Source organism: Loxodonta africana, chromosome 5 (assembly GCF_030014295.1).
Source record: "Loxodonta africana isolate mLoxAfr1 chromosome 5, mLoxAfr1.hap2, whole genome shotgun sequence".
Lineage (NCBI taxonomy): Eukaryota > Metazoa > Chordata > Mammalia > Proboscidea > Elephantidae > Loxodonta > Loxodonta africana.
Window position 1 is genome coordinate 57,388,539 of NC_087346.1, and position 17,303 is coordinate 57,405,841.

The 17,303-nt window shown below is 33.5% G+C and overlaps 1 protein-coding gene across 9 annotated transcripts in view; it reads right to left on the reverse strand.

Annotated features, from left to right (window-relative positions):
* PDLIM5 (PDZ and LIM domain 5) overlaps nucleotides 1-17,303 on the reverse strand; it is a 247,339-nt gene that overhangs the window by 102,552 nt on the left and 127,484 nt on the right. For 3 of the 9 annotated variants that reach the window (XM_064285528.1, XM_064285533.1, XM_064285531.1), the window contains exons 4-6: nucleotides 11,810-11,852; nucleotides 9,741-9,832; nucleotides 391-408 (exon numbers count right to left, since the gene is read on the reverse strand). In XM_064285528.1, the coding sequence (XP_064141598.1) occupies nucleotides 391-408; nucleotides 9,741-9,832; nucleotides 11,810-11,852 (153 nt within the window). Of the gene's footprint in view, nucleotides 1-390; nucleotides 409-9,740; nucleotides 10,160-11,809; nucleotides 11,853-17,303 lie in introns of those variants that run through there. The other 6 variants (XM_064285527.1, XM_064285530.1, XM_003414072.4 and 3 more) reach the window with 4 other exon arrangements.

Here is a 17,303-nt window from a genome sequence, read left to right on the forward strand (position 1 = left end):
TACATGTAATCCCCAATGTTCCTTTTATATAAGTCTTTTTGCTTTTGCATGTATACTAAGTCTCTATTTTCTTTAAAAAGCATTATTCTAAAATAGAGTGGACTAGATTTTTCTTCATTGAAAAAAAATATTTTTTTTTACTCCTGGGTGGTACAAATGATTAAGTGCCAGACTACTAACTGAAAGGTTGGCGGTTCAAACCCACCCAGAGGTACCTCGAAGATTGGTCTGGTGATCTGCTTCCAAAAAGTCACAGCTTTGAAAACTCTACAAAGCAAACTATTCTGCACATATGGGGTCACCATGAGTTGGAACTGGCTCAAAGGCAATTAACAAACCAATGCTAATATAAAAGAATAGTATAAGAATGTATTCAACAGAAAAGATTACCGTTTAGGGGGAATTTTCCTTTTAATTGACAGAAGAAGGCAGCAGAAGAAAGATTTCCAACATGAAGAAAAGGAAAGGAAAAGGATAATAAGAAAAAAGAAAAATAGCTAGATATTGAAAAGTCTACAGTATAAAATTAAAATCAGAAATCAAACCTTTTCAGTTTATTTGTACTCATCTTACGCCATCTAAAACATAGATCTGAATTATATTTGTAGCCACTGTTAAATATTAATATGGTGCTATAGTGGACTGTCTTTCACAAAAGTAAATGATCATATCTTTACTAGGCCCAGAAACCAAAAATGGGTTAATACAGACTGAACTAGCAATTTTAAACATAATTTTGAAAAGGGTCAGTACTGTTAATTTCTGCAATTTCTCAGTTATGTGTGTAGATATTCCTCTTCCTAAATAAAGCTGTTGTGTGGATAGCTGCAGTTGGAGAAAAGCTGTGATATATGGACAGTACTGAAATATTTATCAAAAGACCTGGATTTAAATCTTGGCTGTATGACTTTCTAGATATGTGATTTTGAACAAAGTCAATTAATCTCACTGAGCCTCAGTTTCTTCATTTACAAGGCAGGGATATCACATACAAAGCAGCGTTGTTCTGAGGAATAAAATAATACATGTGAAACAGATGTATTAACTATGTAATAGGAGATTTATGAGTTCGCAAAAAAAATTCATTTTTCTATTAACAAAATATAAAAAGGAATTTACAACATACATTATTTTAGCAATTTAAGTCAAGATCTATTGAACATAATAAATACTCTCTACTTCTCCCCTCCGCCCCCCGCCCCCCACCAAATCAGGACAAATGCAAACTGTTGAAGGCTATGAGTTTAATTTCACAGAGAAAAAAGAGCATGAGTCTGAACTAAGCCAACTACTGGTACAAGATGAGAGTACAGAAAGTGCACCAAGTGTGACAAGATGTGAGTGGCAACTCCTGCTAGGTGTAACTCACTGCTAGAAAATTATAGCGCTCTCAGCATGCCACCAGACTGCTAGTGTTTTTTTTTTTTTTTGGTTGGTTGGTTTTTTTTTTTTAAACTATTTGCAACGTGTCATTAAGCACAATTCCTTGTATTAGTCACAATTTGGTATTCTCATATGTTTCCCATAACAAAGGAGAAAAAACATCAATTGCATGGTGAGCATCAGGACATTGCTTTAGTTCCCTAGGGTGTTAAGGGTGCCCTAAAACCTACTGTCATCAAGTCGATTACAACTCATAGCAACTCTACAGGATAGAGCAGAACTGCCCCATAGGACTACTGTCGTTTTAATAGCTATTTTAATACTTACACTATCAAAACTGCTTCAGTACACTGGAAGAGCCACCCAAGCCCCATCCTCCCTATCCTTACATCTCCTGGTAAAGATCACGATTGAATTATGGTCAATGACACTGGCTTTAGAGTCAGATAGATGTTCAAACAATACATCCTCCACACAGTGTGTGTTTTATACAAGTCACTTAGCTCCTCCAACCCTCAATTTTCCCATCTGTGGAATGTGAATAGCATCTTTTAAAAGGATTGTTCTGAGGAATAAACGAGACAGATAATGTATGTTTTGCACAGTACCTACCACATAGTATTCATCATTATAATGTATTCTGTTTACTAGAAAAATAATTAGCAATACATGTGCTAAGACTGCATATATAAAGAACAGAAACAGTGATATTTACATGTAAAATTAGTAAAGACATTATAATTTATGGTAATACTTAAGATTCTAGAAATGAAGTATCTAAAAGACTGTTCATTAAAAGTGAACAAAACTTAATCATTCTTAAAACACAAAATGTTAAAAATTAGGAAGTAATAGGAATAAGTTATTTCATAAACACACTGGTTTTGAGAGATAAAATTCCAAAGCAGATAACTCTTCATCTTATATAAGTACGCGATAAAGTTTGTTTGGCCTACTAATAAATTTATCATTTTACATTTCTCTATTATCGGTCAGTGAATGTAGTTTACTCTTAAATGGCAACAATTTCAGATATAAGACTATGGTATCCTATATAAAAGGTGTGGTCTATAGAAATACAAAACAATGGTGTCAAGCTAAGACATAAAAACTAATAAAACTACAGTACTTAAATATATTTTTAGCCGCTACACACTTACAAAAGCATAGTATACTTTAGGCTCTTGTGACATTTACCACAGCTTAGGGGATTGTTCTAATGATGTGCTGTTTCTAAACATTTAGTTAGAGCCAGGTTTGGTTTTTTTCTGGCTCTAAAACTCTACACTCTGATGATTCTATGATTAAAAGAGAATAATATCATTGATTTTAATTTTTTTAAACTGCATTTGGGATAGAACACAAACTTAACTACAAGAGTAAATCATTTATTTCAAAACATAGATTTTCTAAATTGTGTTCATTCCAATTATTTAAATACTAAACAAACTGCATATCTAACTCTGGTATGCACTGTCCATAATACTTATCTTCCTGAAGGTTTCACTAAGTTTTTCCATTACAGACGTGTGAGTGTTCTAAACACACCCATTGATTCATAGGAAGTTCTCCAGTATGAAAAACATGTTTCTTATGCTTCATAATACATTTGAGAATTTTTAAATAAAAGATAATAACAAAATCTGCTGGTGGTGTTAAAGCTGAAAGCGAGACAGAAAGTTACAGAGAGACAACGATGAAAATTACAAAGGAACCATTGGTTAAATACTTACGCTTTGCCAGGGTTACTGAAGGAGGAATAATACACAAGAAAGATGTGAGATACAGAAGACATTGATATTCCCAGGATAATAAAAAAGAGACAAAGATAAGACCCCCTCAAAAAAGGAAGAAAAATGAAATGGCAAAATTCAAAACAATTTAGGTAAAGATGTTACACAAACATCATGCTTTAGCATAATCATGTAAACACAGATGAACAAGAATGGACAAATGTTAGTCAAAACTGTTACAAAGTTGTTATTAGGTAGGACATTATCTATTTTTTTGTTTGTTTGGTTCCAAAAACACTGAAAAGTACTTATTAATGCTAGCTCAATTCTCAAGTTACTGAACACCAAGAGATTAAGATCCACTATTTTTTTTTTTTAGATTTTATAAATGTACTGAATCAAATTTTTAGGTTTTTTATAAATGTACTGAATCAAAATTCTTATTATGGTCTAACAAAAGGCAGAGAATAAAATCATTATATGTCAACAGTAGAAACAGACCACTTCAAATCACTTTCAAAAACAGGAGAGAAAAAAGGAAAAAACCTTTCAATCTCACATAATATAATATAATATAATATAAAAAAAAAAAAACCCGGTGCCATCGAGTCGATTCTGACTCATAGCAACCCTATAGGACAGAGCAGAACTGCCCACAGAGTTTCCAAAGAGCGCCTGGTGGATGTGAACTGCTGACCTTTTGGTCAGCAGCCGTAGCACTTAACCACTACGCTACCAGGGTCTCCTCACATAATGTAACAAAAAACCCAGTGCCATAAGAGTAAATTCAATCTCCTCACATAAATTATCCTGAATCATGTAAAAAAAAAAAAAAAAAAAAGTGAAGGAATTTTTAAAAATTTCTCATTTTTCAAAATGTAGTGACAATGATGAAAAATATAGGGATAGCTTTAGTGGATGCTTTTCATAAATAATGGACTATCACTTAGCTTTAATTCTCTCCTCATCCGTCATTATCATCACTCTCATCCAGTAAATTCCAGTAACTTTAAAACTGATTTGTGGGAACTTCATAGTTCAGAATTACCAGTGATATAATTATTGCCCAGAAAGGTACATCTGATATGACACAGAAAAGGAACTAGGTTAATAACACCCAAAGAAAGAGAACATCAAAACACAATTCATTCACATAGCCTATTAATTATAGAATCATTAAAAACAAACATATTTGGATTCTATATAGAGAAGACTAAAGTATAATCTCTCTCCGTATGATGTCAAGAATACATTATAGAGTTAATTCTACAATGAAGTTTTGTTCAAGTAACTAATAATTCATTATAAAATCAGCGAGAAAACTGCGAGCTAGTTTTTGTACTAAGACTGTGCATTGTTGCTTTATTTCCACATGTCACAGCCAGCCTCATAAACTCAAGAGAGCTAAGATTCACTGAATGAGGGTGAGAGGCAGGAGTAAGCTGATCTCAATAGTTTGCCTGCATTTACACTTTTCGAGCCACAACACAAATCATTATGTCTTTCTATTTAGAATAATATGAAATAATTTTGCAAAATTTAACCTCTCCTGAATAAAGTAGAATTTTAGATGTATATGTAAACATTTCAAAGTTTAGGGAAAAGGTTTTATGTCATATGAAAATAGGAGGGAAATGTTCCACGGTGTAATAAGGGGCTGGGAAGTGGGGGTTGAATGGTTTCAAACTAAAGATGCCACTTTGAATATGTCAAACAAATATTTTTATGTTTTAGAAAATGTGCCCAAACGGAATAGTCCATCATACACAATAGTATCAAAAGAGCCAGCATCAAAGCCAGATGATCTGGCTTCTCATCCTGGTTATCCTGTGCCACAGTCTACAGAAGCCTCATTTTCCTCAACAGTGAAAACCAAAAAAAAGCCAAACCTGTCGCTGTTGAGTCGATTCCGACTCATGGCGACCCTACAGGACAGAGTAGAACTGCCCCAAGGGGTTCCCAAGGAGCAGCTGGTGGATTTGAACTGCTGACCTTTTGGTTAATAGCTGTAGCTCGCCATCTCTCTTAACCACTGTGTCACCAGGGCTCCAGTAGTGAAACTGGTTACAATTTCCCTGCTCTCAGGCTTCTACTAAAAACATACGTTTAATATATTTGAGGGCACTTTGAAATTACACAAATGTAAATTTCTATTATAGACAGATAAACCTCCGAACTACACACACACACACATAAAAAAAAAACCTATCTGTAGTCTCTGGACATCAACTCACTCATATAGCCTCAATTCACTCAATTTATCCTCAAATCTTTAATCGTTAAAAATAAATACCAATTCAAAGTAACACAAATAAGCCCAAGTCACAGGCAGCCAATACAGAGAAAGGTACACCAAAAGTTAGCTTCAAAAGACTGAGGCTTGAATCCTGGCTCTATCACCTATAAACTGCATGACCTGAGAAAATTACTTAACCTCTCTGCATTCACAATCTAAATGAGAATTAAATCACATAATATATTTAGAAACACCTAGCACGATACATAGTAATACCTAATGAGTTAACGAATCTGAATGTGGAACTCAAAAAATATATCTTTAACCTAAAAGTTTAATTTCTTTAAGTCTCATTTTTTCTGCTTTAATGTCAAATTGTTCGTTACATTAAAATTTGGTAATTGTGTATAAGAATTTAAATAGATAAAACAATAAATCAGGTTTGGGGGATTCTATACTAGTACAATGGTATGCAATATTCCTATGTTAAATATGACATGCAATTATTCAGTAAGACCACAGTCACACTGGTATGAAGTTCCTTTAATAATTCAACAATTAATTTTCTTGGATATGTCCAAGATAGATATTCTCTATTTCCAATCCTGCTCTACGATGGTAAAGAAACTTAACCACATGCTCAGAGTAATCATAACAATATGAAATTTAAATTCTTATCCAATGTGATTTTTTTGTATTTTTAAATCTAGTAATAACCAGCCAGTTTAATATCAATAGCTACGTAACACAAAAGTGAGGTTTTTAAGTTATACCACAGTGATTCTCTATGTTTTAAGCCAACTAACTGTGACCTTTAATAAGTTGGTAATTGTCTCTCTTAACTAATTTCAAAGGTTTATAGGCTTTCTACCATCAACTGACACACAACTGCATGTATACAGTTCTAAAGCTATGATCGACATGGTCTGAATGAAAGCTTTCTTGAAAATTCATGAAGGCTCTTAGAACCTTTACCAAGAAAACATTGGTTTGTGATATTAATTTGGAAATCAACTCAGTTTTACATATGCTGTTCACTAGTGGTACAAATGTTTATGCTTTCTCTCCTATCTTTGTCTTCTAGCAGTCTTAACACAAGTTACATTCCCCCAAGCACTGCACCTTTTAAACCATTACACAGCAAACTCCACATATATTTTATGAAATAAGTTAAACACCTTTTTATTACAAGGCAAGTCACCACAGCATAGCAAAACAAACCAAACTTATGGAAACACTGAATGTGGTTATTCTAAATTATAGCTCTTTTGCAAAATGTAATTTAATTTTGCAAAAATTGGCATTCATGCTGTTTACTCATACATAAATCACCATATTTCCTCTCCCGTAAAGTGGATACTAACTCTGTCACTTGTGTTTTCTGCAAAGAGAAAAGCATTTTAAAATTATTACTAACATATCATCAATTTTTTAATCTTCCAAGGCCAGGTTCTTCAAAATACCATGTAGGAGCTGTTAGAAGAAATTCCAGTCCAAACAAATCAAAGTTAATATAGAACCAAAGACTTACCTCTCGAAAGCAGTGGCACTGTACAATGCAAGGGCACATGGAAAGGGAAAAGGTAAATCACTTAACTACTTGATGCAAAATAGATTCTCTTCCGGTCTGGGATATAATGTCCCATGTTGCTCTAAGGATAGTAGTAAAGGAAGCGGCAAGCCAATAATTTGTATAGATAGGCAAAAAATTTTAAAAACTCTTAAGTGCCTTAATATTATCATTTATAAGAAGGAAAAGGAATGTTTGCATAGTATTATTAACAGATATTCTAAAAAATCAACATAAGGACACATTTTATAGTATAAGAATAGCTATTTCTTAATAAGCATTTGTTTGTCTCTTTTGTTTATTAACTCTATACAAATTTGGGTAGGATGCCTATCAAACTGACAAACTAACTAGCTACTTTAAATGACTTGAAAACTAACAGTTTTCTGGTATTTTGAAGGAAAAACAGCTTATGCATTTAACTTCATATCCTTCTGATAGCTTAAATTTTTGTTCACTGGCATTTAATATTTTTTTTTTTTAAAAAGCAGTTAATGAAAAGTAACAACTTTTAAGTTTAAAAGAGTTTTGTTGAAGATCTTTTGGAACATTACAAAAATATCAGAAATATAATAACCACATAATTAGTAAAAAGTGACTTGACTCTGATTTCAGAAAAAGTTTTACACCTGATAAAAAATACGTATTTGTCAATATCACAAAACACCTACTCTTCAAAATGACGTTATCACTGACTACTAAACTGTGTGATTTATTTTTAAATTCTCTAATCTAAATGTAGTGAAAGAAAGGGCGTTGTGAATTTGAGCATTTCACAGGCACCACTTTGTTTTTGGAGCAGCCAAGTTCTCATTGTCCTAGCATCTGGACAATACTTGAAATCTATTTTTAAGTACTCCCAGTTTGCCAAAGGAAAGCAGTTACTTGCTTCCTAATACTGCAAAAAATGTAATAATCCTTTTTCTCCTGAATCTTGACAGTGCTGCACATCAGGCATGTACTCAATATTCACTTGTCAATTGATGAAGAGGCGAGCATACAGCGTCTACAACTATACCACTGCCTACACTTGCGGTTTGAAAATCACATGCTTTAAATCATTTCAAGTTTCACCATCTAAGTTGTGCTTATACAACACAAAAACTAAACTTGATGTTTTCAGATGCTTTAAATGCAGAACTTTTCTATAACCTCAATTTGCCTTTGCCTCTACTATTTCCCATTAAGAAGGCTCCCTTATAAAATGTCATTTCTTATAAAATGTCAACAGGGTTAGTGAGCAGAAAAAAATTTAGTTAAGACACTTCTTTCAATGGACTTAATTCTACTGAACCTGAAGATTAATAAACATAGTAGACTTCTTTTAGTTTTCTGTAAAGCGAGCATTTGACAGGCAGCAGTCTTTCCAGGGTATCTACTTTAATTACTGTAAAAACTATACCTTAAAATAGAAAGAAGGAAAAAAAAAAACCCCAAACACACACACACGAAAAAAACTATACCTCAAAACTACATACTGTTTCTCACCCTCACTTAAAAGAAGAAATAACGTTCTTTGACTGACACTAGTTCTCCTCAATATAAACATCAAAACTTTAAAAAGCCTCCCACAACCACAAAACCATGTATAAGGCCCAGTAGCTGTTCTTGCAGACCTCCTGCTTCCTTTCTCTAGCAAGAGCCTGGAACCCTGCCACCTTCTATTTCAAAGTCCAAAAGTTGCCATGGCAGCAATGCTACAGAAAGCACAGTCCCTTCATTACATGAATTAACATTTGGAAGGGATTATCTCATAGAAAGGACCTATTTTATTTTATTATTTTATTTTCCTGGGAACTGGCATTGATAAAAACCCTCATGCATGCAGATTATTTCCCTTTGTTTTTATTCTTTTAAAGTACATTTTTGTCACAATAAATCCGATCAAACTGATTTCCTAAAAACAACTTTGGCTTTAAATAGGGTCACTAAATTTCAAAAAGAATAAAATAACTATCTACAAATGGAGGCTTGTGAAATAAATGTGCCAATTTTATAACTAAGTATAGTTCAAATAAGTTAATACCCTCAACCAATTTTTTAAAAGAGTTTCTAAAAAACTTTTTAGGAAAAAAAATTAGAGGAATATATTTTTTAAAACTCTGTTAATATTTTATATATTTGGAGTTCACTGGTTTAAATTCATTCATTTTAGAAGAATCTTTGCAATGAAAATATTTTCTTGTTTGCTCCTCGTGCTTTTTTTGGTTTTTGTCTTTATTGTGATTTTTTTTTTAACTGTTGTGAAAATAAATATATATTACTGTTTTAAAGAATAAATTCTAGTTTAATCTTATCTGAAAAGAATGTTGCTAGATATCTGCTCTAAGCTAATGCATCATACATGAATCAAAATCAGACTTGCTTTTTGTTTTCTTAAGGTTACTTCCTAGGAAAAAAAAAGCTACTTATAAACTCCTCATTTCCTCTCTCCTCAGGGTGAGCTACATAAGCTGAAGACAACTGTGACCATTCTGTTTAAACTTCTGGTGACCAATAAAAGGATGGAAAAATTAAGGAAGAAAATGATTCAAGATTTGCCTTGCATTGTAAGTGCCAGTTGCTTGCTCAATGTTGTGCCAGGAGAGTATGTTATATGGCTCACAGCATGTCAAAATGCATAACTAAGTTTTGAATAACCTGTAATTGCCTTGCAGAGAGTGCCATACTTGTATATGCCATATATTAATGAAGCAAAGAAAACTTCATCTTCCTTCCTTCAAAAAACACCGGATGTTTTGAGTATGTAGATTGTTTCATGGAAATTGCCTGAAAGAAGAGTCTTTGATATGAGCAAAAAGCACCCTTGGCCACCTACCCATTTTGCTGTTTACTGTCACCCTGGGATCCTCTTCTCTGTCCCTCTGCTACCTCCTGAGCAGTTTCGGAACACACGCTGGTGACTGTGGGCTGCCGTGGGACATTAACTGCAGTTTTAACAGCGCTCAGTGCAGGTGAACGCTGATCAGCACTAAGATTGGTATTAGCATGCAGTCCGGATGCAGCGAATGGGAGAGGAGTGACAGCAGCCACGGGTGGAGGGGAAGCATGTGATGAAGTGGTCACATGGGCTGTGGTGAAGGCGGACGATGGTGATGGGATGGATGTGACTTTTGGAGAAGACACAAAACCAAAGGGCCGTGGTGTCTTATTGTAGGCCATGTTGGTTGTGGAGGTGACTTTGGACACAGCAGGAGATGTAATGGGCACAGGTTTAACTACTTCTTTAGGTTCTCCCTATGTAAAATAAAAATAAACATACACAAAAACACACCAAATACATGCAAAATACATTCACTGAAAAGAACACATAGCTGACTTTTAAAAAGACAAACAATCATGTTAGCAGCCCCAAATTCACATTTCCAGATAAAAACATAGAGTTCATATAGCATAACATGCATGCTAACTGGTCTCAACATGCATAACACAGATGCACACACCACGTATATTTTTTTATAAAAATGAAGGAAGTTTTCAAAATATATAGGAAATAGAGCAGGGAAACTATCAAAAATAAAGGCCATCAGAGTTGTTCAATTTAGACATAGTCCAAAAGAAAAAATTGTAAAATATCCCAAAACAAACAAAACATTGCTAACCAATTTTTTTTTTTTTTTTTACTATGCAGAGCCTCAATTCTAATTCCATCTCTCAAGTATGTTTGATTACTCTCTAGGCTACAATTATTTGATTCATGCAAAAGCAGCAGAGCGTTTTTACTCTTCAATTGAAAAAAAATGAAGAGGCATAAGGCAATTTTTATCTAACTCAGAAATGTATACATCTTATGTACATATTATCTTGAACAAAGAAATTACTAAAAAATCCATTAATGAAAAGCAAACAAAAGGAACAAAACAAAATCAATCCTTTCCCTCTTCTGTAATCCACCACTGTTTTTCTTTCTTTGGAAAGTTCTGAGATATGATTCAGAGATGGAATAAAGTTCTTTCCCTTTTCGTTTCCAAAATAAATATTTAATATTTAGTAGTTACATGAGGAAAAAAATGAACTTAGACATTTCCTCAATGCCATCAGCCAAAGAAAAAAGTAACTAGTAAGAAAGATCAATTCCTTCTGAAATTAACAGAATTTGTGTTTGCAAACCCCTATTCCAAAGCAAGTCTAAAGTTCAAAAAAAGAAAAAATCAAGTGAATCGCTCATGACGTTCAAGAATAAATTCCTACTCACTCTACAACTCCAAAGGATAAACAATCATATTTTTTAAATGCATACAATGATGCTGTATTATATTTACTTTCTAAAAAAAAAAAGTAATCTAAAATCTTATAGCAATAAAAAAGTTAATGGAGAAAAACAGTAGCTTAATGTTTAAGCAAATCAATATAATAAGTAACCTAACAGAAAGGCAGCAAGTAAACTTGAGAGTAAAATCCCCAAAAGCAAAAACCAGATGTACATGAACACCAGTTTAGGAACATTTGGGAACATATGCAAGTAAAAGACTAACTGCCAATAAACTAATCCAAGAATACTGTGAAAATGCAATTAAATACTTATTAATAAAATGTTGTTAAAGACCTGTTGGGATATACATTTTCAGTAACCACTTATCTATTCCCTGTAGAAAATACATGAATAAAGACAGGCAAATTAGTATGTAAATGTGAATGTAAGAAATTTGGGTATAAGTTATTGATAATGTATAGATTTGGAAATAATGTTTTAATAATACACGTATAATTATAGAAAGTAACTCTCTATGTGTTCATTTCCAGTTCTTCTCCTCATACTTTAAGTAAAAAAAAATGAGGAAAATTGTACAAAGGCTAAATGAAATGTCCATATAACCTGAGACAGAACTAGGAATTACTCAGGAGGGACTATCAAATGGTACCCTAGATGCTAGATTAAAAACACACCTTCTGAACAGGAACCGGCTCAGGCTTAGGTGTAGCAGATGCTCTGGGGAAAAAAGAAAAAGAAAAAAAACATGAAGTTTTACAAACTTATAAATTCCTTAAAAATTTTTTTTACTATTACGTATCTTAATATCCTAAATCAGAATTCATGGTTTCACAATTCATATCTTTTGACTATTCATAATCTATTTATTAGTCTTCTGCAAGTCAAATGCTCCAAGACTCAACACCCTTATACGCTAGTTATTCATTAGCAACCTCTGGCTCTCTACTACCTCAACTGAGGAAAAACAAACATCAATCCTGGTTGCTACTGCACCCACCTTAAATCCTTAAATTAAGGCTATTCCCCAACTAAAAGGGCAAAGTATAATAAACACGGTTTTCTGATTCTTGAATAGTTCCTTTACCATCTAATTTAAGTATCTTCAACAGCAAATGCTTTTTTATTCTAATATCCACTTAGAAACACCCATGAAAAAACCTTTGTGAAGATACTGAATAAATTCTGGTTGAACTGGGTCACTGAATGAGTATTTATTTCATATTTATATTCTTAAGTGCTTATGCAAATTAATGCCTTTGTTATGGTAAAACTAAACCATAAATTCTTTCACTAGGCTATAATTTCAGTGAAGGCAATGACCCTGTCTTACTTTGTTTGTATCTCAGCACAGTGACTGGCATGTAGTAGGTCACCCAGTAATGATTATGAGAAGAAAACAAGACAAAAATTCATGCATACAACTTAAAAATTTCTATACTTAATTTTTTATTATTTATATTTGTAACATACGCTGTCTTGTACTGTGTTATTACTATTCCTTTGGTTAGCATGGACTAATAGTAACAATAATTGGTTTGGAGCCATTATCTCATATAATCCTTACAACAGCCAAAGTGGAAGCTATGATTATCCCCATTTTTCAGATGAGGAACTTCAAAGTTAGGGTAACTAAATTGTCTAAGATGGAGCTAAAGTCCACACTTCTTAAACACTACAATACATAGCCTGTATTCAAGGAAAGTAAATAACTGGGAAAGACTCCAATGATTTAAAAGCTATTTACCCAGTGTTAATGTATCTATTCTGCTTAATGATGGCAGAAGCAGTTTGAGTCCTCTCATAACACACAAATCTGAGGGTAAGATATCAGGCGCAGAATTCAAGAAATGTAAGCCTAGTGGGTACATGCTAAGTGATGACACTTTCAAACTACAAACCATAGGATCATTTTACTCAGAAAGTAAAACAGATCACAAACAGAAGACGCTAGCATAAGATACAGGGTCTTTATGAGCATAACCTAGCAATAAACTCCGATCAACAATTTTAGCAGCATCTGAATTTTCCAATAACTAATTTGATTAGTTAGGGCAGGCACTGAAAAACTGGCGAACCTAGCAGTCTAAAATGCATGCTCACATTCAGTTACTGCAATACAGAATTACATTCTGTGCTGTTGCATAACTTTCCATGTTCACTCTTAAGTAGACAGTTTTTCGTTTAGCTTACAGAGTTATTATAGCAAGCAAAGGAAACATGTTCAAGTACAGAACAGTGGCATCTTCCTTTTACTGAAATTTCACAATAGGACATAATCACAAAGGATCTACTTATTAAAACTACTTAAGATAGTACTAAAAGTTTGCCATAATAGACAGTATAGTATCTTTTTCATCTAGACACTTCAAGGTACATGGAGCCCTTCTAGCAACCCTAAAAAAGAAAAGAAAAAAGAGCATGCTATCTAATAGTACTAGGTTTCCAAACTTAAACTAAAATGCGTATATCCTATATCTATGAAAACAAACTCCTTAGTCTTTTTCTAGGTGTTAGTTCTTAAAGAGTGTAGGAGGTTGGGGGGAAAAAAATCCCTGGATTGGCTAGTTTTCATTAATTTTGGAATCCAACCCCTTACTTTGTTGAGAAGCACAGAATAATCAGGAGTCCTAATCTACTTTATAGGTTGAAACATCTACAAAAATACTACTCAAAATTTTAAAATAAGATAATTTTTTTTTTAATCTGAAATTTGAGTCAGGTTGCCCCACTTGCCTTCTGATAAAACTCACAAGTGCAATGACATGCACTAAGGTAGTCAGAGAAAGGGGGAGCAACATGCCCTCAAAATCCAAGGGTAGAGTCCACTACATGTTAAAAATATGAACATAACTGATTGTTAAAAAACAGTTGATACTAGATGCAATACAAATTAATTCTGTTGGTTTAAATATTTAAATACCAAATGAGTCACAGAAGCATTCAAATAGGTTCCTTAGAGCTACTTTATTATATGCCAATCAGCAGGTTGGTCTGACCTCTATCATCTGAATGTTTACAGGAGCTCGCAACTTAAATCATGTAATTTTTGAACCTTATGTTAACATTGTCTTTATAAGGAGAGGTCATCACAATTGGACTAAACCAAAACTGAGGAAGTTTCCAGAATAAACTGAATGCTTCAAATGCCAGCATAGCAGGGGCGGGGCTTTGGGGACCACAGTTTCAGGGGACACCTAGGTCAACTGGCATAATAAAATCTATTAAGAAAATATTCTGCATCCCACTTTAGAGAGTGGCATCTGGGGTCTTAAACACTAGCAAGCGGCCATCTAAGATCCATCAATTGGTCTCAACCCACCTGGAGCAAAGGAGAATGAAGAACACCAAAGACGCAATGTAATTATGAGCCCAAAAGACAGAAAGGGCCACATAAATCAGAGATTACATCAGCCTGAGACCAGAAGAACTAGATGGTGCCCAGCTACAACTGATGACTGCCCTGACAGGGAACATAAAAAAAGAACTCCTGAAGGAGAAGGAAAGCAGTGGGATGCAGACCTCAAATTCTCATAAAAAGACCCGACTTAATGGCCTGACTGAGACTAGAAGGACCCCAGAGGTCATGGTCCCCAGACCTTTTGTTACTTAGCCCAAGACAGGAACCATTCCCAAAGCCAACTCTTCAGACAAGGGCTGGACTGAACTGTAAGACAGAAAAGGAGTGTGCTTTTTGGATCAAGTAGACACATGAGACTATGTGGGCAGCTCCTGCCTGGAGGAGAGATGAGAAGGCAGAGGAGGACAGAGGCTGGCTGAATGGACACAGCTGTCTCATTAGGGGGAGAACAACTGGGAGTATACAGCAAGGTATATAAAAATTTTTGTATGAGGGACTGACTTGGTTTGTAAACTTTCACTTAAAGCCCAATAAAAATTGTCTTTATACTTTTGTACTTTACTTTTTAGAGTAAACAGAAGTCAAATAACTTTTTCACATTAAAAGTATTTTGAAAAACATTTCAAAATCTACAACATGTACTAGATAAGTATGCTACAACAATCTTACATTTAAGTACAATGACATACTCTTATGATCTATAACTATCGTGGCTCAGGAAATCTGGAATACATGATAAATGAAGGCTACAAAATAAATGAATAGCAATGGCCCTTTAGTTAGAAAAAATCAAACAACTTTACCAATTATCAAAGAATAACAATAAAAAGATATACCACTTTTCAAATGTGTAAAGATTTTAAAAAAAATGTTAATACTCAATGCTGTAAGAATAAGACTATACATTAATACAGTTCTTTGAGAAAAGGATCTAGCATTGATTTTTTTAAAAAAGCCTTCAAGAAGGCTCATGCTCTTGACATAATAATCAACTTCTGGGAAGGAATCCATCATAAGAAAATAATCTGAAATATAGGAAAGTCTTTATGTAGAAAGACTTCATATATAAAGATTATTTGTTCACTACAGTGTAATTTATAATAGTGAAAAAATTAGGAACAATCAAGTATACAAGAATGAGGAAATGGTTAACTATAACTACATGACACATTATACAACAATTAAGATCATGCTTAGAAAGAATTTTGAATAGCAAGATAAAATGCCTTACGATGTGAAGTAGAAAGGAAGATATAAAATCATATACACAGCATGACCAATGCATGGAAAGGAGTAGAGAGAAACACATCTACATTTTAATGAAGGTTCTCTCTGAATGGTATCTGTTCTTTCTCTTTTGTACATGTGTTTTCCATATTTTATACAATGCAATCGTGCAATTTTTTATAAGGAAGAATATTTCTTAAAGAATATTTTATGGAAAACTACTTTTCAAGAAACAAAAAAGGTTCTGTTGTCAAAAACAGCTGAAAAACAGAGGTGAAGTTACACAAGGAGCTAAACCACAGGACTTCTCAGAGCCTTTAATTTCCTAAGGAACAAAATTCTGTGAATTGGTGCCCATGCTCATTTGAAGGAGATTTATTTAGGAAACAAAGGCACATTTAAAGAAAGAGTAAATCTCTGTAAAGTCTGAAAATGTTTACCTAAGTCTCCTACAATTGGCTCCAATTAAGAGAAAGAAATATTACATTTCTTAAAATTCTTGAAATCATTTGTTATACAGAATATTTATTTTATCAAATTAGTCTTTCTTGAACTTTGTATTTAACAAAACATTCAGACTACGAGCAAAATTTAATCAGTGTTTAAGAAGTAAAATCCTATTTCCTTCATCAAACTGTAATATGTATTTCCTACATTCCCTAGGGAGAAAATACTAGGATATGAAAAGGAACATCATTTCCTAAAATTAAAATTTGTATAGTTATTTTTCTTTTCTTTATTAAAATATTATAGTGAACATCTGTTCTTTTATCCTAGAAATGTCACAGACTACTAGAAAACAAATAATTTTTAAAGGGTGTTTAAACAGTTTTTAAAAACTGAGATACAAATATGAAAAGTATTCCTCCATTATTCTCTTCAAATCCTGGCAGACACACAATGGGATAATATATTTCCCTTTCAACTACAGTGATCATCACGAGTCACTTTTGTGTAGTGTGTGAGTATCAAACCAGCAGAGATCCTGGCAATGGCTTAGTGCCATGGGCTGAACAATTTGCTTATTGTTCTCTCGTTCCTTAGTGTGAAGCCACCGTTCTTTAAGTAAGTCTTGACAGTGAGCTACCACTGCCTTAACCCAGTACTATCCTCAGCTCACAGAACTCAAAGAACAAAGCTGGCTAGAAAGCTGACTGATTTGTGTAAGAGTGGTATCCAAATTAAAAATTCCTGATGCATTCCAACTAGTTTCAGACCTTTTAGCTTAACAATTGAAGGCAGCCTAAGTTATAAAGGATTGTATCAAAAACCAGAGTTGTGATGCCCTGGTTAGAATAACATACAGAAAAATAATACCATAAACAAGCAGTAGATCCATCAAGGATCAGATTCAAAGAAATCAAGCAAAACTTCATCTTATGAGCACCTAATGAATAGTATTATAAGTTACACTTTCAACTAATTAATGTACTTTTTCTAATATTTCTTTATAAAATAACATGTTTTTAGTTAATAAGGTAGCCAGTGAATGTTCACATTAGTGTTTAAACATGAGGATTTAGGCAACACGACTAGACTGAAAATGATAATTCACATTACTCATTATGTCTTGGTGACTCCTC